The sequence below is a fragment of the Lonchura striata genome, chromosome 4, assembly GCF_046129695.1.
Source record: "Lonchura striata isolate bLonStr1 chromosome 4, bLonStr1.mat, whole genome shotgun sequence".
Taxonomy (NCBI): Eukaryota; Metazoa; Chordata; class Aves; order Passeriformes; family Estrildidae; genus Lonchura; species Lonchura striata.
Window position 1 is genome coordinate 35,761,480 of NC_134606.1, and position 23,585 is coordinate 35,785,064.

General features: G+C 36.0%; 1 protein-coding gene across 6 annotated transcripts; it reads left to right on the forward strand.

The window, feature by feature from the left end:
- The first annotated feature begins 102 nt into the window (after positions 1-102).
- On the forward strand, positions 103-21,096 carry FBXO8 (F-box protein 8). Of its 6 annotated transcripts, none has more exons than XM_021552226.3 (6): positions 103-189; positions 2,207-2,546; positions 4,723-4,849; positions 11,631-11,749; positions 13,140-13,336; positions 14,073-21,096. In XM_021552226.3, exons 2-6 carry the CDS (start codon positions 2,218-2,220, stop codon positions 14,258-14,260), a joined length of 960 nt encoding a protein of 319 aa, XP_021407901.1. In that variant the 5' UTR covers positions 103-189; positions 2,207-2,217; the 3' UTR covers positions 14,261-21,096. The 6 variants fall into 6 exon arrangements, with proteins under 6 accessions (XP_021407901.1, XP_021407739.1, XP_021407820.1 ...); XM_021552064.2 differs by having other exon boundaries at positions 105-189; positions 2,210-2,546; XM_021552145.3 differs by lacking the exon at positions 103-189 and adding an exon at positions 605-901.
- The last annotated feature ends 2,489 nt before the right edge of the window (positions 21,097-23,585 follow it).

Below are 23,585 nucleotides of genomic sequence, written 5' to 3' on the forward strand. Positions count from 1 at the left end.
CAGAGCTGCCGGGGCAGGAGTCGGGGCGGCGGCGGCGGCGGCGGGGTCGGCCTCCCTGCCGAGGCTCCTTCCCTGGGCCCGTCCGCCCGTCCGCGCCGCCGGGCCCCGCAGCCCGTCCCGCCCGGCGCGGCCCTCGCACGCAGGCGGGCCGGGCTCGTCGCGGCGGCGGTTGGAGCCGGGCTGGCACAGGTAGGGCCCGCGGCGCCCGGCGCGGCGCGGACGGGCGGGCGGCGCGGCCAATGGGCAGCCGGCGCGGCCAATGGGCAGCCGGGGCGGCCAATGGGCAGCCGGCGCGGCCAATGGGCAGCCGGGGCGGCCAATGGGCAGCCGGGGCTCCGCGGGCGGCCCAATGGGGCCGGGGGGCGGCACCGCCGGGCCGCGATCGCCGGGGCCCGGGAGCCGGGGAGCCGGGAGCGGGGCGGCGGAGCCGGGGAGCCGGGAGCCGGGGCCCGGGAGCGGGGCGGCGGGGCCCGGGAGCCGGGGAGCCGGGAGCCGGGGTCCGGGAGCCGGGGCCCGGGAGCGGGGCGGCGGGGCCCGGGAGCCGGGGAGCCGGGAGCGGGGCGGCGGGGCCTGGGGCCCGGGCCGGTGCCCGGCGCCGCCCGGCGCAGGGAGGAGCGGCTCGGGGCCGGCACGGTTGCGGAGCTCTCGGGACGCGGTGCGGCCTTGGGCGGCTTCGGCCCTCGGCTCCCTGGGGCGGCTCAGCACCTGCGGGACGGGCTGTGCCCCCAGCCTTCAGCCCGGTTGCCCGGAGTCGGGATTGAAGGGTTTTCACGTTACGAGGGAGACCAGCACGCCTCGGTTGTAATGCAGCTGCTATGAACGAAGCTTCAGCTTCCATAGGTTTGCATCGAAGGAAGGAACGTTTTCCTGTTGGGATAATCGTGGCTGCGAATCAGCAGCTGTATGGTTCAGTTACTGGAGAGTGTTTATATCTAGAGTGCATGTTGGTTTTTATTTAATGAAGTAGATTGCAGTGCTAATACAGCATTAATCTAGATTACTTTTAGCATCCTATCATGCTTGTCAACACTGCTAGAAGAATTTATTGTGTAGTAGCAAAGTAACATGAGGAAGACACAATTAGAATTTAAATCAGACTTTGATAGATAGCGGACAGAGATAGAGAAGATCAGCGATTTATAAACAAGGCCGATGTTATTTTTACTGTGGTAGTTACTCCAGCCAAGCTATCAAGAGGTTTCAATTACTAGATAAAATAACATTATTAGAGGTGTGAAAACATGCATTTGAGTGCCATACTGAAGCTGAAGGTTGGAAATATAGGTTCAAAGTAAATTAAAAATACAGTTTTTGATGCCATTACTTAAAAGGCTTTATAACAATGGGTTTGTTCATCTTATGATGGGTTCTGAAAGCATTCATCCTGGATGATTATTACAAGGCTGAAAGTAATTATGTGATAGAGAAAATTATATGTGTTCTAACAAAGGCATATAAGCTGCTGAATAGCTACACGAATAGCAGAGCTTGTGGATTTTCAGCAGCTGGTTCTAGACTGGTTTGAATTCTCTCATTTTGTTTCTTCTGTGAAATTTGTTCAGTCAGTCCTTAAAATAGCAAATACATTTTTCTTTTTTTTTTTACACATTACAAAATGGCTTTTTATACTATTTCTGCAGTGATACTCTCTATATAAGTATGTGAGTACCTTATTATAAAGGCTTTATGTTATGCTACTAGGTAAGAAAGCTTCAAAAAGATACTTACTCTCTTGTTTCTGAGCACTCAGAATCCTTTTTGCATTACCACTGAAGTTGTTAAACTCTGTTTCAGTGTCAGTCACCCAATACATTATTGTTTCTCCCTATGTTTTATATTAACTCTAAATAAGGTTTTTAAATTAAATTTTGAAGGAAGTCTTAAGATTCCAAATGTTCTGAAGCCTAAGGTTTCTTAACTTGCATGGGATGTAGATAATATTTGATACTCTTTGAAGAAGCGTATTTGTAATTTTGTAGCTCTTCAAGCATGGAAATTTTCGAAAAAAATCTACATTTTTTTAATGGGTTTTGTTTTTAGTATTTTTTCAGTTGCCCCATGAAGACTGATTACCTGCTCAACATAACTTTGCCAGAACTCACTTTCTACCTATTCAGATGGGTCCTAAAATTTTACTTATGTGCTGAATCTGTCTTACAAATGTTTACAAATAGCCATCAACATCTAATTTGGATTTTATGTCCAGCAGGCTCGCAGATGGGTCAGGGACTCTGGAGAATTGCTAGAAACCAGCAATTGCAACAGCAAGGGTACAGTGGACAAGGCTATCTTACCAGAGAGCATGGTAGGAGGATACCTGCTAACAATGTTTCCAATACGAGCCATCGCAAACAAGCTCAAGGAGGCATTGACATCTACCACCTGCTGAAGACAAGAAAATCTAAAGAACAAGAAGGATTCATTAACCTGGAAATGTTGCCACCAGAGCTCAGTTTTACCATTTTGTCATACCTGAATGCAACTGATCTCTGTCTAGCATCATGTGTCTGGCAGGATCTTGCTAATGATGAGCTCCTCTGGCAAGGGTAAGCACGAAAAAAAGAAGTATCACCTGGGCATAGTAAAGAGTATTAGATTTTAAATTTGCCTCAGTAAGTGCTTTTTGTCTTTCTAACCTAGCAATGGTTTCCTGTGCTAAATGAGATTTATATAGAGGAAACATACATAGTTTATGTGTTATTCTGGATTTCTAATTAGTATGGGGTATTACTGGAGATTACTATATACACAAGTGTGCTTGGCACAAGTATACATGTGTATTATTAAGCACCTGGTGTTTGAGATAGCATGGGATAAAAACAGGGACTTGTCTTCACTTTTGTATTAGCTCAGAGCACGTCTCAGGGGCTTGTATCATTACTTCTCTGAACTTTGAACAGTTGTCTAGCTTAAGCAAGCAAACCTATTCAGCCAAAATTCCAAAGGAAGAGAAGTGAGAATTCATCTACTAGATTTGAAGCAAACTAGGTGTGTCTTTTTTGCAAGATGGTTATGGAGAGAGGAAAGGTCATTTTTTCTCGAGTAAAATTTCTTCAGCCTAACACTTGAAACGCATTTATGTATAACATATATAGAATTTGTATGTGTGGGAAATAAATAAAGGAATATTTTTAAGATAAAATAGTCTAATATCAAAATGGAATTAACATATTCTTTGGTATTTTATGTTTTACAGCACTAGGAAAGACTCATTAAATCATACTTATCTTTAGAGTAGATGATCAGCAGAACTTATAACTTCTTTCACAACATTTTCTTCTCCCTTAACAGACAGTATGACTACTGTAGCAGTTGGTTTGCTGTTCAGGTTGTTTATTTACCTTTCATTATGCTCTACATCTCTTCGTTACCTCATCTGTTTCCTTGCCCTGCTGTATTTGAATTAAGCAGCTTCCCTTCCTATCATGCTTTTGAACCTAGCAAAAGGATAATGCAGCGTAACTTCTTAGTCACAATTGTTCTGCTGTTAGGGACTGTTCTATTGACTGGAAACAGGAATTCTAGTGAAGCATAGCAGTAAGCTAAGTTTATCAATATGCATTGTACTGTGCTCAGTTCTTGGTATCAAAGCTGACCTAAATACAAATAAATTCCCTTCACCAAATCTTGAAGATAGTAGAGCTTCTTAATTGCATGCAGTATATATTCTTAACATGTGGGGTGGAAATACACCTTTTCCTTGAAGTTCATTCTGGGAAACAGTTCAACCATGTTTTGTGAAATCTTCTCAAATAAGGTTCTCACATTCATGCCACATTTGTTTTGGTAATGAAAGTGCATCCTAATTTAGCAATAAATAAAAATCTCAATGTGCATAGTCTCTGTAAAATTCTTCACTATTCCACATGTATAAGGAAGGGCATGTTTAAGCTTTGGCAAGTACTGTGGTTGCAGTTCCAAACTCAGTCCAAATGAGACCCACATTCCAGAATTGAAAACAGAATCTTTGCCATGTCTCTAGTGACTACCTGCTGGGTCCTAAACATTGTTCCTAATTAGTTACAGGGCAGGTGTGTTGAAGCAGAACTACCAGTTCAATAAGGAATCTTGAGTGTGTAGAAAGGGAGTTGCAGATGGTATCATCAAAGAAACTGAGATGAGGGACAGAAACTGATGGAACTGATATGGAGTCAGGGTGGAATAAAAAGGAAAGAAGCTCAAAAATCATAGAAGATAGAGAGGGATGGGACTGGATCTAGTCATTAGGACTGGCCAATTAGGACAAGAGGAGGAAGAGTTGGGTGATGAAGGACAGATGGGGAAAGTCCTGAATTAATGACATAATTGTGTGCAGATACAGTGTCCAATTCACTGCACAACTGGGGCACAGGAAAAGAAACAGAATGTTTTAATCTGTCACAGTACCCCAGGAGAACAACTTGTCACTGTTCTCCAGTGTTCAGGTTCTAGGAGTGCCAGAGGTCTCTGCTGTGTGGTTGTCATTATGATGCCACCTGCTGGGATATGTTTTGATGTTGCACTCAAATGCACTAAAACCTCTATGATAAGAAAACATTAATCATATAATTGAAGATTTTAGGAAAATATGGCAAAAAGACTTAATAAGTGTTACAGCAACCTACTTCTAACTTTTCCTATGGTTTGAGGATTTATCTTTGCAGTGTTGATTACATTTTGCTTCTATAAAATCCATGAAATTCAGAAAGGAGTTTTTATAATAGATTAATTCTATTTTCATAGGTTGTGCAAATCCACTTGGGGTCACTGTTCTATATACAATAAGAATCCGCCTCTAGGATTTTCTTTTAGAAAATTATATATGCAGCTAGATGAGGGCAGTCTCACCTTTAATGCCAACCCTGATGAGGTAAGTGAACTGTTGCTGACAGTAATAAAAAGTTATATTAATTGTGATTGTTTTTTTATAATTATAGCCATATAAAAACAAAGTTTTAAGCAGTATTTTTTTTACTGTAGAGATGGTTAATACCGAGCTGTGGGGTATTCTGGTCTTTTTTTTTTGAGTATTGTACCTGTGTGCATCATTTAGATGACTTGCCTGTTAAGTGATCTGTACACTTCTGTGGATGCCAGAAGTTCATAACCACGTATTAACTTATGAACAAGGCAGATACCCTAACTGAAGAGACAGTGATGAACAGTAAGAGCATAACAATGAGCTTACATAAATAAATATGTTAAAATGCAGAGTATGAGTTTGGTTCACTTTAGACAAAGCAGAATGAGGTATAAAGTCTGATTACTTCTATCACAATCACATTTACCTATAAGGGATTTTCACCTATTTCCACTATCGAGGAGCAAATCTTGAAATATGAAAAAGATCTGCTACTAAACTATCCTGAAGATCAGTTTGCTTTAATTTCTGTAGGTGTTTGTTGTGCATAATCTTTTCTTAGAGAACAACATAAATTTATCTTCAAAATAAAAACATCCTTTGTCAGGCTGAAAGGTTTCCATTTATAAATTCATGTAACAACTGAAAAAGTCAGTTTCTGCTTTCAGTCTGTCACCTTTCAAAGAAAACAGTTTGAGAGTAGACAGCTTTTGCCTGGAAGATAGACAGTTAATGCCCAAGTGACAGAGAGAGACTTTTGTGTATAAAACAAGACTCCTGCTTCATTTTTCCTAGGAAAAGAGTGTACACAGTACTGAACAAAAATGCTGTTAACTTTCTGCATATAGTTACACGTATACATGGAGGTGGTAATTAAATAAATCTCAAGTAGAAAAAGGATTGAGATATGAAAAGAAACACTTCTAGAAGCAAATTTCACTCAGCTGAAATGATACAGAAAGTGTGAACTTGTGACCATGGGGTAAAATAAATACAGCAGTTCTATGAATCATTGCAATAATGTAATTTTGTTTAAGTTCTTGTTTTATCTCATATTCTGCTTGATTAAGAGACCATTACTTTTATCAGTCACAAATATAGTGTTTTGTAATTTCTCTGGTAGAACTCTGCCTTGAACTCTGATACACAGCATCAAGACATCAGCACCTGGCCACTTGAGTGATTAGTATTGTTTTTCTGCATAGTTTTCACAAATTTAGTAATAAATGTGAAAGTTTTCAAACTAGATGCAATATATAGGTAACTTACATGTTTTCAGTAATATATCAAATATATTGCTAGCAACATTGTCCGTTCAAATTTTTCTTTGTATTTCAGTTTTTTTAACACAATTTTTCACTCAACTATCTCAGTTTATAACGTACCATTCATTATGTTTCAACCTTATTTATAGTAATATTCATATTTCTAAAGCATTTGGAGCCTCCATAAAAGGTAATAGAAGATTCATTATTTTTAAAGGCAGTTAAGATCAAAAAATTTAGAACTAATTTATGGCATACCTAAATTAGGTATTAACTTTATTATGCTACTCTTACTTCTTCATTATGGTTATATTTTACAACAGAAGTACAAACACTGCTTCAATGAGAGATCAGAACCTTATAGGGTATCTCCTAAGGGCTCTGTTCCTCTCTCCCTGTGGAGCACCGTAGCCTGGTAGGAATCATGCAGGGCCTGAGTTTCAGGAGAACTCACAAATACTATTGCTTTTACTGTTTACAATTGCAATATTGGCAGAATTACTCTTATAAGGACACTGTGACTGGAACGTATGATATGACATTCCACTATTACAAATTGTGTCTCCGAATTTCCTGCCAAACTCTGCTTTACATTTGATAACAGACCTGATCAAATTACTAAAAAAATAGGAATACTTACAGCCACAGGAGCAAGATTCTCCAAAGGACACCGCCCATGTCATGAAAATGGGTAACCAGGCTCCACAGCAACAGCTCCAGAGCTAGCGGTGGCTCACGGGGTAGGGAAGAGCATCTGCACACTTTGTGGTAGGATTCTCCGGTTAGCCATTGTTGTGTGCATGGTGTTGTGATATCTGCTGTAATTTAACGTGTTGATTGTGTGCATGAGCTTGCATAATTCATAGCAGGTACTCACATTCTGCTAAAAGGATGTGCCTAAACACATGACATGTAACCTGAAAAAAAAAAAAACTCCAGTGCATGTTTGGGTTGGGGTTTTTGTTTTGGTTTTTTTGTTGTTTTGTTTTTTGGTTTGTTGTTTTTTTTTTTTTTTTTTTGTTGGTTGGTTGATTTTGTTAGGTTTTTTTCATATGGCACCACCATTGTAGACAAGATTTTGGAACCTAGTTTTTGTTGTCTCTTTGGAGAGAGGGAATAGTTTAGTGTTAGTATTAGCACTTGAATATAAACACCATGTTGTTTAATCTGCCTACCTGGTTTCTGCCGTATTTTATTTTAAAGAGTGTATGGCGTATGTGAGATGGTCCTCATGCAGTGCTCATTTCATCTTTTGTGCTTATGACACAGAATTTGTAAGCAACCAGAAGTTATTTCCCATTGTTTTGTATCCATTTTCTAACTCCCTACAAAATATTTTTTCAAGTTTATTATATGGATCAATGCTATGTAGCAAAAATTGAAACTGAAGGTACAAACAAGAATCTTCTGGTCAGGAAAGAAGATATTTTTGGTTTTTTTCATTATTAATGGTTCTAACTGATCTATTTAATAGCATTTATTTTTATGGACCTCGTGGAATCTGTACTCTACCAAAATTATCTGTCTAGTGAGGTCAGGATTTCCTTTGCGTAGCATAATAATAAAATACGGTAAGACAGTGCTTATACTAAACTTGTCTTTCCACTCTTCTGATTGTCTCGTTCTACAAGTTGCCCTTAGTTTTTGATGGGGAGGCCAGGTTTTTCTGACCCTTTCCTGGTTATAAATTGTTAACCACTTGTGTAAAGCTACCTTACCTGACTTTTAATTATAGATAGTCTGTAGATGATGGATTGTTTACTGTGCTGTATTTCTAAGCAAATTTTGAAACTTACCGTATTTCATAGTGATCTACTAAGCAAACCAGTTGAGATGCCTTATCAGTTTGAAGAATATTATGTGTATGTTGTAGAGGAAAGAAATTATTTTCTGTGATTTATCAAAAAAGTTGGAAAGGAACATTGAGTTGAAGCCTTTTGATAATTCTACATTAAAATCAGAGTGGTTTAATCTTGTAAATTATTAATTATGGATTCTGTGTAACATGAAAAATATTTCTGCATTCTATTTGCAATTTCTGCTGTCCTGTTTGAATCACTGAGACTGTATTTTAAGGGCACACAGTGAAAGAGACACTGTTTGAAATCTATGTTACATATTGTATCCACATTTGTCGCCAAATTACTTAATTCATAACTTAGTAAAACAATCATGAAAATTTGTATTATACAATATCTCATCAATACTCTGCATTGTTCCAGAGGATGCACTATTAGATATATTAAGATAGTGTACTTCCCTAGAAAAATGGGAACAATGATACCATGTGTGTCTAATTATTATTTACTAATAATGTTAGTGTTACCTAGAATCACCAACAGAAGGTGAAACCCTGCTATATTAGATACTGATTCCAGAATTTCTGTGCCATTAACTTAGGATATGTCTGGTTTGTTTTGTATGCATATCTAAACAGAGGTGTCAAAGGCGACTACAAAAGTTTTAATATTGACTGCTGTACTGAAGTGCTCTGAAAGTACTCTTAGCAAAGAAGATAGTCACTGCAGAACTGAAAAACTTTAAAAGTTTTCCATTTTAGAGATCCTGTATGGATATAAACAAATCCAAAGCCTATTGGAAACAGGTAGAAAACAAGCAAGGAGTGTCACTGCTGTAATAGAATAGGCTGACAAATAAGCATTGTGTGCCGGGAAAAAAACAACTGTAAAAAAAAAACATACTGAAATACAACAAATGGTTTTTGTTCTTACAATTAGTCTATATTTAAATTTGTTGTTTGCATGTATAACTTAAATCAACACTTCCATACATTCATATTTTATCCAGAGCTGTCTGAAATTCAGAGATAACATGCTTGCCACAGAGGCAAGTTTTAAGGCATCTTTCCTAATTCTCTGATGCTAAGAACATTACATTGCTGTAATAAGAATTTTAAAAATACTGTATGTGCTCATTCTGCAATGTTTCCCAAGTGTTAAAAAGGAAAAAGGCCTCTTCAGAGGTGATGGATCATGGCACAGAATAGCCTACCTGACTGCAGTAAAATGTTTCCTAAGAGAATCACCAGCTGACTGATAAGTAATCTTAGCATAGGTTTTAAGTGTGTAGGACTGCTTACTTCATCTAGTATTTATGCCACAAGCAACCATTGTAGCTACCAAAAGTGATTTATTTGAAGCAAGGGTTTTGAGAGGTTTTTAAGGTAGTATTTATGGTGTTACAAAAAACAGATCCAATGACATGCTGTAAATCTTGTAAATAAATGTCATTTGCTGTGAGACAAAATTTAAGAACTTAAAATAGAAATCAGGCTTCTACTGTTGCAAAGTATTTTTGATAACTTTGATAGCTTATGATTAAATAAAAAGCAACTAGAAGCAGTGCATGTGGTGAAGTGTATTTTATTTATACCCTGTTTACTTATGAAGGAGATGAGAAAAATGCATTCAGAGGGAAAAATATTGTCAAGTATTTGTGTGGTAGCGGAGAAAGGAATTAGACATAGAGAATAATAATGCAAAGGCTCTGTAGCCTGTCCGACACAGATCCTACATTGTGTTGTGAGCTAGCGCATGAGAAAGAAACTGCAGCCTTTACTGTCACAGAGAAACAAGCCCACTATCTTAGAGAAAGTGTTATCTTCATCCTGCTTCTGCTATGTCATGCTAGGTATTTTCTGGACGTGTTGCAGAAGTGTTTGTTAATTGGAGCATGAATGCTATTCAGGACTTCCTTGCTAGGCTTCAGTTTGTATTACCTTAAGCAAATACTTCTTACTGAAGCAAACACATAAATCTCATTAACTCGGGATATATGTAAAGGAGATATTCTGCTGCTCATCTTACATAAATTGCCAAAATCCTTGTTATATCCCATTTTTAATTTTTTATTTAGCTCTAGTTGAAGAAAGTACTTAATATGTTGTCCATCCATATTATGGACAAACTTAAATATGATCTAATTTGGACTAAAATGCAAGATGATAGAGCAATACATGTTACACTGTCATCCTAAATATAGATTTTTCTTAAAATTGGGGCATAACACTGCTAGATTTTTTGTTTTACCTATCTAAAAACCTTTATGGTTTTATTTATTTTTTATAAACCATTATTTTAACAAAATAAATGTATCTTGATTAACTGCTACTTCCTATAAATTTATAAGCAAAAACTCTGGACTCATAAAAATAGCTAGTTAATACTACACATTTCTTGGCTTTTAATTTATGTTTGTAACCATATATTCTGTTTTCCTGCTTGATGCATCTAAGAGTTTGCTTTACTAAGACACTTCACAAAATGTTCCAAACCAGCAGTCAGTCCTTTATTTCTTTTTCACATAAAATTCAAGAGCACTGGGAAGTTTAGTTTATACACTGAATGAGGTTATCCCTACATCTTTGTAGCTGTAATGTAAATTAAAAGGGCAGACTTACAAAATATTGTAAAGTTTGATATCAGAAGATTTATGAAAGAATATTTCAGAAGTATTTTAAAGGTGATTTAGGTTGTGGTCTTGGTACATTATTCTATGTAAAAATGCACTGTCCTATTCATTTTATATTTCAACTTTATGCTGTAGTCAAGATCTGTTGTACATATGTATCACAACACTTCTTGGTAACAAATGCTGAGAACTGCTCACAAGCCCTGCCAAATTGAATCAGAAGAACTTGGTTAGTTATTCTCAGGTTTAGATTTTTACTGTTGAAGAGTGAACATTTTTTAAATTCATTAGTTGGGTTTTGATTTCTGAGATTGTAAGGAAAATAGGTTTATGCTTCGGGATAGTTCAATGACCAGAAAGAATCCAGAATATCACTGAAGTACTTTAAATTTACCATGTTTATTCTATAAGAAATGTGTGTTTTGTCAAAGTGTAAAATTCTGGAAATCATAATATAAATTACATGAAATTCTGTATTTTTAAACTATTTTTATGTTAGGCACAGCGTTCTTATTTATGTGTATGCATATTTATATATGTTGATACTTACCTATGCTTTGAAATCAGCGTGCTTGTGTTTATTTACATTATTACACATTTAAACAAATGCATTTAATGCATCTATTTGAATGTGATACATTGTGTACATGTGAGAACATTACTGTTTTAATGAAAGATTTCTAAGACTAAACACATTATGGCTAAGATTTTCTTACTTGTAAAAGTTATTAAATTGCCAGATATGGTCCCTGAAACATTTTAAATACTATTGCAAAAGTATGAAAAGCAAAATACTGATATACACAGTAAAGAAATTACTAAAGAACCATCATGCTTGTTATGAGGTTCATAATTTAAAATATTCTACTATGACTGTATGTAAAATCTCAACCATAACAATAAATTGTTTCTTTGTATTTGATTTATAATTTTAGAGTGTATTCTGCATGTTGAAATGTGATTTAGAGGAGGAGGAATCATTCTGAAAAACAAACCAGTTAATTCATAGGATTACATTCCTATATTGTGAAGTACAGTTCCTAAATACATTGTGAAGATTAAACATATTTATATGTATATGTATTTTATCATAGGGAGTCAACTACTTTATGTCCAAAGGCATACTAGATGATTCACCGAAAGAAATAGCTAAGTTTATCTTTTGCACAAGAACACTGAATTGGAAGAAGCTGAGAATCTACCTTGATGAAAGGTAATTCCAATTTCTCTTAAGATATTTTCTATTAATTTTCAATGTTCATCCCCATTTAACAATATTTTGGATGTAAAGATGCCACTTCAAGGATGTAAAAGGCAAGAAAACGCAGCTTGGTAATGGTTCTTCTAAATCTGAGCAGTTACTCAGTTCAAGTATTTATGTGACTGTAACACTTAATAAAAATCCTCAAAAATATCACCTGTAAGTGATAAATCTCACATCCTCACAAAATCTTACATAGATATTTTGCTGGTTTGTTGACTTGATTTTTTTTTTTCCCTTTCTTGTGGGTCTTATTCAAAAAAATAATTTTACTGGGGGATGATAGATTTTTAATTAATGTTGCATCATCTAACCCTTACTTGATTGCCTGATATTTCTGGATTGGAAATTGCACACACCTCATGAGATGGAATGGAGCATCCTCTTGGAGACCTCAGGAGCTGCAGAAAGGAACTCTGTGCTGTAGCATGCTGTTCTGTCTCCACAGTGCTTCCTAATGCCATCAGGTTGGGGTAGGGCAATATCATGAAGAAGGAGAATAGTAACTGCACCTGAATAGGAAGAACAGAGAGAGCCAACAGCACTTCAACAGGACTCAAATGGAGTCTGTAATGTTATTACCACTGGCAATTCTGTGCAGTAAAACTTCAGCTTTATAAATCTTTTAGACAATAATAAAGATACAAAACCATTTAATGGATGAGATGCAAGTTAATGTTAGCGACTCCTACTGCCATTTATCTTCCCTTCATAAACAGAGTATGATTAGACACTAAAAATAAAAACTACTTTTTTAAATGTTGAAACTCACAAGCAAGGTAAAAATCAGGTTAAACTTAGTAAATATTCTTAGGTTCACTTCAAATTTGCTTCCCAGTTTTTTTCTACTGTCTTTTGCACATCTGGTGGTCTGAATCTTTTATATGTGTCTGTGTTCAGTGCAAAACACTTGAGAACATCATATTCTGATGGACTTCCATGAATAAATTTTGCCTAGCTGAAGCCTGGTTTTAAGACAATCCTGTAACAGCTTCTACTTATGCATCAAAATGTGTGGCATGCATCAATCTATTCCCTTTACTGTCTTTTTTAATGGTTTTATCACAGATTAAAGGAATCAAAGCCTCTGTGTAGACCTTGATTGAATATGCATACAAACTTTGAGTTCTGATTCATGTATGTTTTTATAGTATTTGGCTATAAATAGGCAAAGAGCATGTGTTTATATTATCATTGTGCTGTTAGTGATAATTTTGCCTTTTAGCAAAAAGAAAAGCTCATACTATTCTAAAGTTTTAATTTTTGTTTTTAACATTACACATTTTAATATTTAAACAGTTAAAAGAAACATTTCTAATGATATGGGTTTTTGTTCTGCCAGGAGAGATGTTTTGGATGACCTTGTGACGCTGCACAACTTCAGAAATCAGTTCTTGCCAAATGCACTGAGAGAGTTCTTCAGACACATTCACGCTCCTGAGGAGCGTGGAGAGTACCTTGAAACTCTCATAACAAAGTTCTCTCACAGATTCTGTGCTTGTAATCCTGATTTGATGAGAGAGCTTGGCCTTAGCCCTGGTAAGCAAAAATGAGCAGTGGATCAGTCTTTATACTTCTGGATGATGCGACTGTTTCTGACAGCTTTAAAATCAGCATCTGAACATGTGTATCTGAAAGTACAAAATAGTTCACTATAGAGTCATCATCCCACTTGGGTTGAAAAAAAAAAAAAAGCAACATGCAGATTTTTTTTTTTTAGCTGACTAGTTTGGTTCATTTCCATGTTATCTTTCTTTCATTTTTGTATGTACTTTGAGCTTTTTTCTTTTCCAAAGTTCCTCTTGCAGGGTCTTATGCACTTAACTACCTTGTGGATAGTCTCACAGAAATGAAAGGGAATATTGGGCCACATTCAAGTTAACAAGCATTTCTAATTGGTTGGAGGAGGCAGTTTTCAGCAGTGGAATTGCTTACATGTTTAAAAGATACGCTTTTTTAGGATGTTGGCTTTAGTTTACACAAACTTCAAGAATCTGTGTAAATGAAAATGTATAAAGCCCTTAGTGGCTTTTGTATTATGTAGAAATATTAAGATATTTCTAAATTCTCATTTGGCAGTGTGCTGACATTATTACTTTGAAAGTTCCTCTATTGAATTTTATTTCTATGGATATTCTTCTGAGTAGTTCTATGTATATGTATATAAAAAAAATTATGAGCCTAGATGATAAATACCATAAGGATCTTAGAGAAAAATACTTTTAATGATCACAGTTTCTTTTTTAAACTTTTTTTTTTATTCTCTCTTGTCTAGATGCAGTTTATGTACTGTGTTACTCTTTGATTCTACTTTCAATTGATCTAACAAGCCCTCATGTGAAGAACAAAATGTCAAAGAGGGAATTCATCCGAAATACACGACGAGCTGCACAGAATATTAGTGAAGATTTTGTAGGGCACCTTTATGACAACATCTACCTTATTGGCCACGTGGCTGCCTAAAAGCACAATTTGCTAGCACTTAAAATTTGTAATTTTCAAAAACTACATCAATTCAAGATATTAATTATTTTGTAGAGATGGGGGTTATTTTAGTGCTGGTCATTCTAACCTCTGTATGCAATCAAAGTTTGTGTGTGTAAGTGTGTGTATGTGTAAACTACCTTTTCTATCTATTTACTGTGGGAACAGAAGGATTTTTTTTCTTCTTTTTTTTTTTTTTTTTTTTTGCACAAAACATTGCCATTAGTCTGACACAGCCATTTATGAATGTTAAACTGACATTACAGTCTAAGCTGAAAAAGTGGTGAATTTGTGCATTAGATCTGCTTGAAACTTTAATAAGTTCATTCTTTTTAGAATACTATGTAATGTGTATATATTTAACTAAAGAGATTTATAATCATAATTATTTTATTGTAAAGTATTTTAACTAAAATTTCTCCTTTTATCTCTTAAATTAGTGTTTGACTTTCGTTTGCATTTTTTTACAATGCTGACTACCTCAGATACTTAAGTTAGAGGAACATTGATCTGAATACTACAATAAAGTTTATTCTAGGAGATGATAGAACACTTGTAAAATATCTAATTTGGTGTTTTATACTATATTTATTAACTTGAATTATCATGTTGCCAATCTGCTATTCACTCAATTTTAAAGAGTACAGGCTCTATATTAGGTGAACCCTGATGCCATACAGGGTTAGCCAGGGGAAAACATGCAGTGTACAGAGAGGTTTATGTTATTTACATACGTAACCTATTTTGCAGATACTGGTTTTTGAGAAACAGGGCAACTACAATCACTTGTTCAGCACAGTAAGAAAGAAAAAATCTTAACAGGGAAAGTGGTAGGAATGAGTAACGTGTTGCTGCTTATAACTGATTCCCTCAGTCTAGAAGTGTTAATGATGGAAATGCCTTGGCAAATGTATACCAGATGACACGTTGCTGAAGCTGTTAAAAACTGACAGTGCAAGATTAGAGCAGTGACTGTGCAGGATTGGAGAGCCATTTCAGTGTCAGTGAATTACTAAGATGGTCATGTTTTAAACGGCTCTAAATTTATGGAAATACTTCAGAAATTACTTTGTCAGGTTGTGTCTTGACTTTTTCTGAAGTGTTGAGAATATTAAGAGTGAAACTGCTGTGCATGTCCAGGAATTGACTAAGGATTTGCCTAGTTTTTGTTCAAGACAACTCACGGAGCAGTTGACATAACGCGTAGTTGAAGCAAGAGCTGTTCTGATTATATTTGTTTACATAATATTCAGCTATCAGTAGCATCTGGATACATCATGGTAACAAGTATATTTCTTCTTTCTCCTTACTATGCCATGAGGTGATGTGAGAAGGTATTCTTAATCTGTAAAACAGAACTAATCTGAGTTTTTACATAGAAAGACTATTGCAGAGCCAAGAATTTAATTCAGGAATGACCCCTCACAGCCATGCCCTTTGCCTATGCTGCTGCTTTCCGTTTAGCACCTAGAGAGTGGTATGTTTGTTTTAGATGTGAGAAGGACAGTCCTACAAGGGCTATGTGAATGACAGGAAGAAAAAGTTGTAGCTATTACTGCTATTTCAAGTGTTTATAGCTCTGCTCCACAAGCCGAAATGCATGCAAAAAAAGTACTTTTTTATTACATTACCTTTGATCAAGTGTAAATGCCATTGCATTTATGTAGCATACACAGCCAAAGCCAGGAGCCAGCAGTATTGCGGCCACGTTCCAGACAGGTTTACAGTACCACCTGCCTTCCTCAGGATAACTACTCCTCACCCAGTGTTGTTTCATGTATTGCAGGAAGTGCAAGGATGCGTTCTGCAGTGGTCTGTTAATCTCAAAAACAAATTAAGAGTGTATGGTACAGTGGGGAGCTTTGTTTAAGGCACAGGTGTCTGCCTCCTGTATTACAGGAAAAAAAAAAAAATGAAAGCTTTTCATGTAATTTGTAAAACCATTTATAAAAGACAAGTGTCTCTGGGCTCTTTTAAGTGATCTGAAGTGGAGACAGCAGAATATAGTTTTCTAAGAAACACACTCAAAGGTTACATGTTTTAAAAGAAGAATTCAGTGAATTTTGAAATCACAACTTTTCTTGGTAGGAAATATTTTCTTCTCAAACCACAAATGCAGAGCAATGTTCAATTCTCTTCTGACATATGCTTAGGTTGACATAAGTGATACTGGTTTTGATTTTGCACTAATAAGAGAGTATGAATTGTTAGTCTTGTGTTTCTCCTAATTTCCAGTTACCCTGATACAGTACACAACCTTCAGGCAGACAGAACATGTTTTTTCTGGAATAGATAAGTACATCTATTAGCTAGGTCTAGAAAACTTCTAGGCCAGTGTAGCAGCCAAGAAGATAAATTAGAAACAGGATGATACAATTCAATTTTCCATAGGACATGGCCAGGGCAAAAGAAAACAAAACGCTAATGACATGCAGATAATAGCATCTGATCTTCACAACAGGATTTGGAACAGTGTTAGAGGATTAGCACTGATACTCTACATTATGTTACTAACTCAGAGTGGAACAGAAAACAGCAAACACAATATGCCAAGTGTGAATTCCCTCAGAGGCAATCACAAAGCAACTAATTAATACAGACATTTCTTCTGTCCTTTTTCCAGTTTGAGTCTAGTCTGGCTGAGAAGTAATTTTTTGCATTTTAGCAATCTAGACTTTACATGAAGTTAAACAGTTTTCTGTCTTAAAAGGAAAAAAAGTCTTAATCAGGTGTAATGAGTACTCGTAAAGTACTCATTAAAGAGTAAAAAGTACTCTTGAAAAGTGACCAAAATAGTCTTGGTTATCCTCCAAAAACTCTTTAAAAAACAAAGTTTTATGCAGTGTTTTCTTCAATGCATTTGATGTCTCCACACACATTTTAAAATAATAATACTTCATTGATCCATGTGTCACTAAATTTTGTGATGTGGAAATAGCTACTTGATCAAGCACTTCAGAAGACTTAAGGAGAGGATCTCAAGCCAAATTACATGAGCATGATCATGCTTAAAACTGAAGTGATTTCCAAGCTATTGTGATTCCACCACTGTATGTCCTTTGAACTTTGGCCATGTGGTGTTGCCTTAATTCTTAATTGTATGCACTGTACAAAGCACTGAAGTGACCCTGCAGCCCATCCCTCTGCAAACACTCACTGTTCTGTCCTAAGAGACACTGGAATTGTTCTGAATGGCCATTTCTGAAAGTGGTAACTTCAGTATACACGGATGTGACAGAAGGAAAACTTTTCTGTTTATGTTGGAAAAATGAGTGTACCTGTGTTCATGTAAAGTGTCACACAAATGCAGCTCGTGTTTGCTTTTATAAAGTCTGAGGCTCTGATTGCATTTATTGAAGGAATATGGCATGTATTAGATATTCACATGGCTTAGCATCTGATATTATCTGTTTTCTCAAACTCTGTTTTTGTCTAGAATACTTTTCATTCAAACTCTAAACAACACATTTATACAGCTTTGACTTTATTAAAATAAATCAAAGCTGCTGTAACATACAGAAGCCCAAACAATTAGAAGTTTGAGACATGTTTGTCAATTTTGAAGCAAGTGAGAAATTTACATTCAGGAAAAAAAATCAGTTTGTTCTCTTTAACCTTTCCCTTCCACCCTCCCCCTTGCAACATCGGAAAAAGAAAAAATGTAAACAAGTTTCAAAATACAGCTTTAAGAAAATAAACTGACGTGCTAGACAAATAAATGTTATACTATTTCTTTTTCAGTATTCTGCAGTTTATTAATGTTCTTAACATAAGCAAGTTTATCAACAGGAATTGCTCTTTTTTTGAAGTGGTAATACTTCTGTTCTTTGCATAAGGATGTCATTGTGCTATCTGATACTGTTTATAGCTCTGTTTTAGAAAACAAGTGCTATTTTAAGCACTTAAACGAAATTGAGGTATACCTCCTTGATTATGTTAAAATGCCAAAATTATAATAAGTATGTGGGAAAATCAGATTTATTTGCCCTCTATTAAATTAGGATTTTTTTTCTTTTAAAATATTTCATGGATGTATTAAAACTAATAAACATTAAGGCTGATGACTGATTCTCTGCCAGTGTAAAATTTCCCACTCTAAGCTCAAGAGCACTATTAAAGTGGGCAAAGAACAGATTCCTTTGTCTCACATCAGCATATTATGGTTTCATTTTGCCTTGAAAGAGAAACACAAACTTTTATAATCTGCATGTAATAGTGTTTTTAGTAAGATAAAATTTTATGTGATAATCTAATATTATTTATGAGATGTTTAAAGTTCAGACTTGCCATGTGTAATTAAATCATAGATAGCTAGGAGTAGTTACAGAAGTGTGTCTGTAAAAAACCTAAAGGAGATTGCATTGCTCCTTCATCACCAGTGTTTTTACTGATACTAATGTTAGCAAGTTTGCAGTTTTCCTTTCTTATTCATATAAATATGCTTAGAGAAAAGATTTAAATTGAATACTTCAATTTCCTATGTGAAATTTACTTGCATTAAAAACAAACTTTTTGTACTTAAAATACTAGAAAAGAAAAAAACTTAAATTCATTGAAAGAAAAAAGAGGCTCTTAATTTTCAGTTGTGTGGTTCACTCATAGACCCTAATAGAGAAAATGAGCAAAAAGCACTGTTCAGATTCCCAGCAATCAAAAAACAAATTTATTTTTTAAGCTTAAGAATAGTGTATGTGTACCTAACAGAAATCAAGCATGTTTTTGTGAGAGCAATATGGTCAGGATACTAGTTATTTTCAGAGAGAGTATTCATTTGTAAAAGTTAGCTTTCTTCTTGGCAGTGTTGGAGTGGAATGTTGGATTTAATTTAAAATGATTAATGAGATTTTGTCAGGCTCCCTGCCTTTACCACCACTGCAGTTTGTCAGCACAACAACCTGGGAAGCCCGGACGCCACTCTGTCGCCCAAAACTGCTTTCCAGGAAAAAATAAACCCGAGTAACTAGTGCCAGGTACATGTTGATGGTATTGTCTTTCAGCTGTTGAAAGTTTAACTCTAAGCTGGGACATTTACACATTCTGAGGAAGTGAACCTCATTTGTTACTTCAATAGTCTGTTTTTGACAGTGGGTACCAGTGTAAACTTAAATTTTTAGAGCAAGCATAGCCATTTTTTTAACCTTGTGGAAAATCCTATAATCTGTGCAGAAGAGAAAGACTTTAAAAGGTAAAAATATGTATCAAAGCTTATTTAGCTAAGTTTTTCTGGAGAATGACCATCTATTCAATCTGTATACTGTATTCTGTTAGGAGGAATTCATCTTTTGAGCACTTTGCATGCCAGTAGCTTGCTGAGTGGCAAGGAATGTTCTGTTGGACTTGAGACAGATGCATCTGTGTGTATGCCGAGAGCAAAAATCTGAGAAGTTTGCAATGCTTCTCATATATGACCATAATATAAGCAAATGAGTAATTTTTTGAAATATAAGGTTGATATTGAAAGTTATTTACAATTTGTCTTTTTTGCTTTCCTTGTGGCAGTTTGTTCTGTTGATCTACAGTTTGAGCATTGTGTTTTCTTATTCATGAGATACTCAGATTATTTCCATTTCAAAAGCAGCCTTCCCCTTCAGAGAAAACGTGCCTGCCTGTGCTGTGCATGTCCTGCAATCACATAATGCTGTATCAAAAAATTGACCTTGAATTCACTCCTTTGATCCCCTTTATACACCAGTTCTGTCCATTAACTCAGCAGGTAAAAAATCCTACAAGCTTCACAGAGATGTAGGTGGTTAAAAAGAGTTTGTACTGCTCTCCTGCACCAGGCAGGACATACTCCTTTGAGGGGTATGATGGCACATGTATTCTTTGTATTTCTTTTATCTTAGCTGCTTTTTATATGTTAGAAAAATACTTCCACAACTGCAGTTTCCCTGTCTTGAGATCCAAAATTCAGGCTAATTGCCATAATTTCATGTAACACAACAGAACTGAAATATATTTTTATAACTGGAGAACTTCTTGAGTTTACTTGCCGTCTGCAGCATTAATCACCTGCATGACAAAAGAAATAAGGAAATCACAGAACTTCTTTACAAGTTCTAAAGAAGTGCATCTCTCAGTGTGCTTCTTAGTAACAATCAAGATGCTGTATTTTTTCACATTAAATGTAACTTCTTATTTCTATATCCCACTTAGGAATTTATATCAATAAAAACATTTATTACTGTTCCACACTGTCTGAAGTCTGACAGCACCATTTCTGATTTGTATTAGCAAAAGTTGACTTTTGTTGGGTTTTTTTCCCATGGAATAGCAGAAAAAATTAAATACTCAACATTCATCTATCACTGAAAAAATACAGTAAGAAATGCTTGCATCTTTTTATATATAAATGCAGTTTAGATATGGAATAAAATACAGAAGTAATACAGAAGCTGATTACTAATCAGCTTTTGTTAAATTCTTTTTCAATTTTTTAAAATTAAAATATTATCTCCCTTTCTTGTTATTAAATCTTCACAATATGTGTAGTACTGCATGACATATACTGAAAGTCACAGCACTGAAAGGGCTAATTTGAAGAGCTAATGGAATATAGACATTATTCTGGCTTCCTATGTAAAATAGATTTTGTTTAAAATCATAAAGACTGAAATGTATTGAAAATTCTTTTCAATTAGTGATATTTCATAATATTAAATTAAATTGTCAGTCATAAATCAAGATGTATAGCCTGAGTATAAAGACTCAAATGAGTAAAACAGAAAAAAGCAAAGGAAATTTTCTGTGATAAGACTTTATTAAAGCTAAGATCTTGTTGGTTTTAATGTAAATTGAGACAGAAGTTTTGAAGATATGAGATTGGTGGTCTCTGTTACAGAATACCAGGTCCCAGACATATTCATACCTCATCCTCCCTCTTTCCTGCAGTAACATAACTTTTCTGCCCTGCCCAACACATCTGCACCTTCCCACAGCTGTCCACAGGGAAACAGTGCAGCCTTTCTTTGCAAACTACACCTCTTCCCCCAAATTAGTAAATAGTGTGTAATCTTATTACTTTTAAAATATAAAGTGTTCCCTGTAATTTCTTCACAGCGGTTAAATAACAGAAACATGAGAAATTAGCAGTTAAGAATTACTCTCAGTGAGTATCAGTATTTTCTAAGTACAGACAGTTCTATTATAGAAAAGCAACAGAAAAGGAAGCCCATGTTGCAAAGTGTACAGTGTTATGTGAATAACTTTTAGAGAAAATATTTAGTTATGCTCTCTGAGCATCATTGCCCAGGTTTTCCTCAGTCCATTCCAAAACCATCTGCAGATTAATTTAATGCTAAGTAAATATCTTTAGTCTCTCTTAGAAGTTGTTCACAACAAATTTAACTAAGAAGAATTTTACCCAGAATATGAGATAATACTTGGAGAAGCTTATCTGTGTTTTCCTTGCCACACACCTAACAAGTTACACCCTAGTAAAGTTGTTGCCCTACCTCTGTCAAAAGCAAATCGGTAACTCAAGAGAGGAGATTCAGGATGTCATTGCATTTGAAGAAGTAAAGGTTTAGAAGTATCTTTAATGACTCACCTCCTGACAGAGCCATGGTCAACATGCTGTTTAAGGTAATAGATGTCACTGTGTTATCAACTGAAACAAAGCAGTACTCTCACATATTCTTGAATAATGTATTCTCAATAAAGAAGAGGAACCAAAAGGAGACTTATGCTTACTGTAAGTAGTGCTAGTAATGCTATTACTTCATACAAGTAGTGCCAAAAAGCATTTAACCTCAGAGCAAATAGAATAGTAAAATTCAATGACCATGATGCAAAGGAAAGCTGTAAAATAAATAGCAGAGTCCTGTACAGGTGTAGCAGTATATTGGTGTAAAGGAAAAGATGCCTCAGTTTAGTATGTAACTATGTATATAAGATTATAATTTCTCTAGCAGTGATTAAAGTATCCATTTGGCTTCACCCCCTTTGTAGCCAGGCCTCAGTATACAGCTGTACCACATAATGGAGCACAGGAGAATTTGTTTGTTAGTAGGCTGATGAGGTAGCCTGTCTGCTGTGGCAGGCACTTCTCACAAACAGTCTTTGGTGAATCAGTAGCATTGTAAAACCTTCTGCAAAGACACTTGTTGCTTGTCATATTACAAAGTTTAGAAAGAATACTCAAAGGGAGAAGGAAGCGGATTATGGGGTGGACGGGGTGGAATTGTTGATACCTTCAATATGTATGGTATATTTCTATCCCCCTTTCTTCCCTTTCCACCTTCTTAATTTCCAGAAAAGATTGTTTATATTAGCCTTAAAAATCATTTAACCTGGGATACAAAAAAGCCCCAACAAAACAAACTGAATCTTTGAGGGTAAAAAAAGCATGTGAGCTTTCACAGTTTTTCCATAACATTAAAATAACATCAAAATTATTTATTTACAGAGTCTTCAGATACTATTTTAATTGTTATTTATTTCATGTGCTACAAATCAAGCAAGTTTCAGTGAAAGGACTCCATAATATATTGCTATGAAAAATAATACATTGGATCCTCAAGAATAAATCTGTGACTGACGAAGCATTCATTTATATGGTGATAAGCATAAAATGTTATATAAAAATGAAACTGCCTGTAAACAAGTAAGTAATCCAATCAGTTTAAACACAAGTCCTTAAAAGGGGAAGGTCTTAGATGTAAACCAAGTCCCCATTCTGCTGACCATACACATCTCTAATACATTAAGTTCCTGAGAAGGCAAGAAGGCAGTGACACAATTTTCTTACTGTTTATGTCTCTAAAACACAGTCAGCTTGGAAGGTCATCACCAAAACCCACTCTCCTGACATGAGTAGTTTTTGTCTTGGGCTCCTTGTCAGATTTGTTTTGACCACAGAGGGAAATGACCAAATAGCAAATTTATTCTTGATACAAAAACTTACACAAATGCAGTAATTTCAAAAAAATAAAATTATTCCTGACAATAGCTGCATAGAGGCATTGTAGCCACAAGGTCTTTCCTGAGCAAAACCAGCACTCTGGTCCTCAATTTTACAAGCTCATTTGGCAGGTTTTACCAGCTGGGAAAAGCATGATGCTTTCCTCTAGAGCACAGCTTCTGCTCTCTGTGCATCATTGCCCAGGCTCTCCTCAGTGCTCACTATGCAGAAGAAGGAGCCACTGTTTTGGTTCATAGCAGCATAAGAACAACACTCAGTTTCTGCAGTAGCAGCCAGTCATCTATTTCAGTGGAACTCCTATTTTACACCAGCACATAACATGTCCTCCTCTTTTAAGTCTGGAACCTTGCTTATCTTTCTCCTACCTTGATATGCAACTAT

Bases quoted from the DNA above. Each gene is read 5' to 3' on its own strand.
- FBXO8 (XM_021551819.2), top strand. From the start codon at position 2,059: ATGAAGACTGATTACCTGCTCAACATAACTTTGCCAGAACTCACTTTC. The intron at 4,850-11,630 runs GTAAGTGAACTG...ATTTTATCATAG, and splicing joins TTAATGCCAACCCTGATGAG to GGAGTCAACTACTTTATGTC. The intron at 13,337-14,072 runs GTAAGCAAAAAT...TCTCTTGTCTAG, and splicing joins AGAGCTTGGCCTTAGCCCTG to ATGCAGTTTATGTACTGTGT.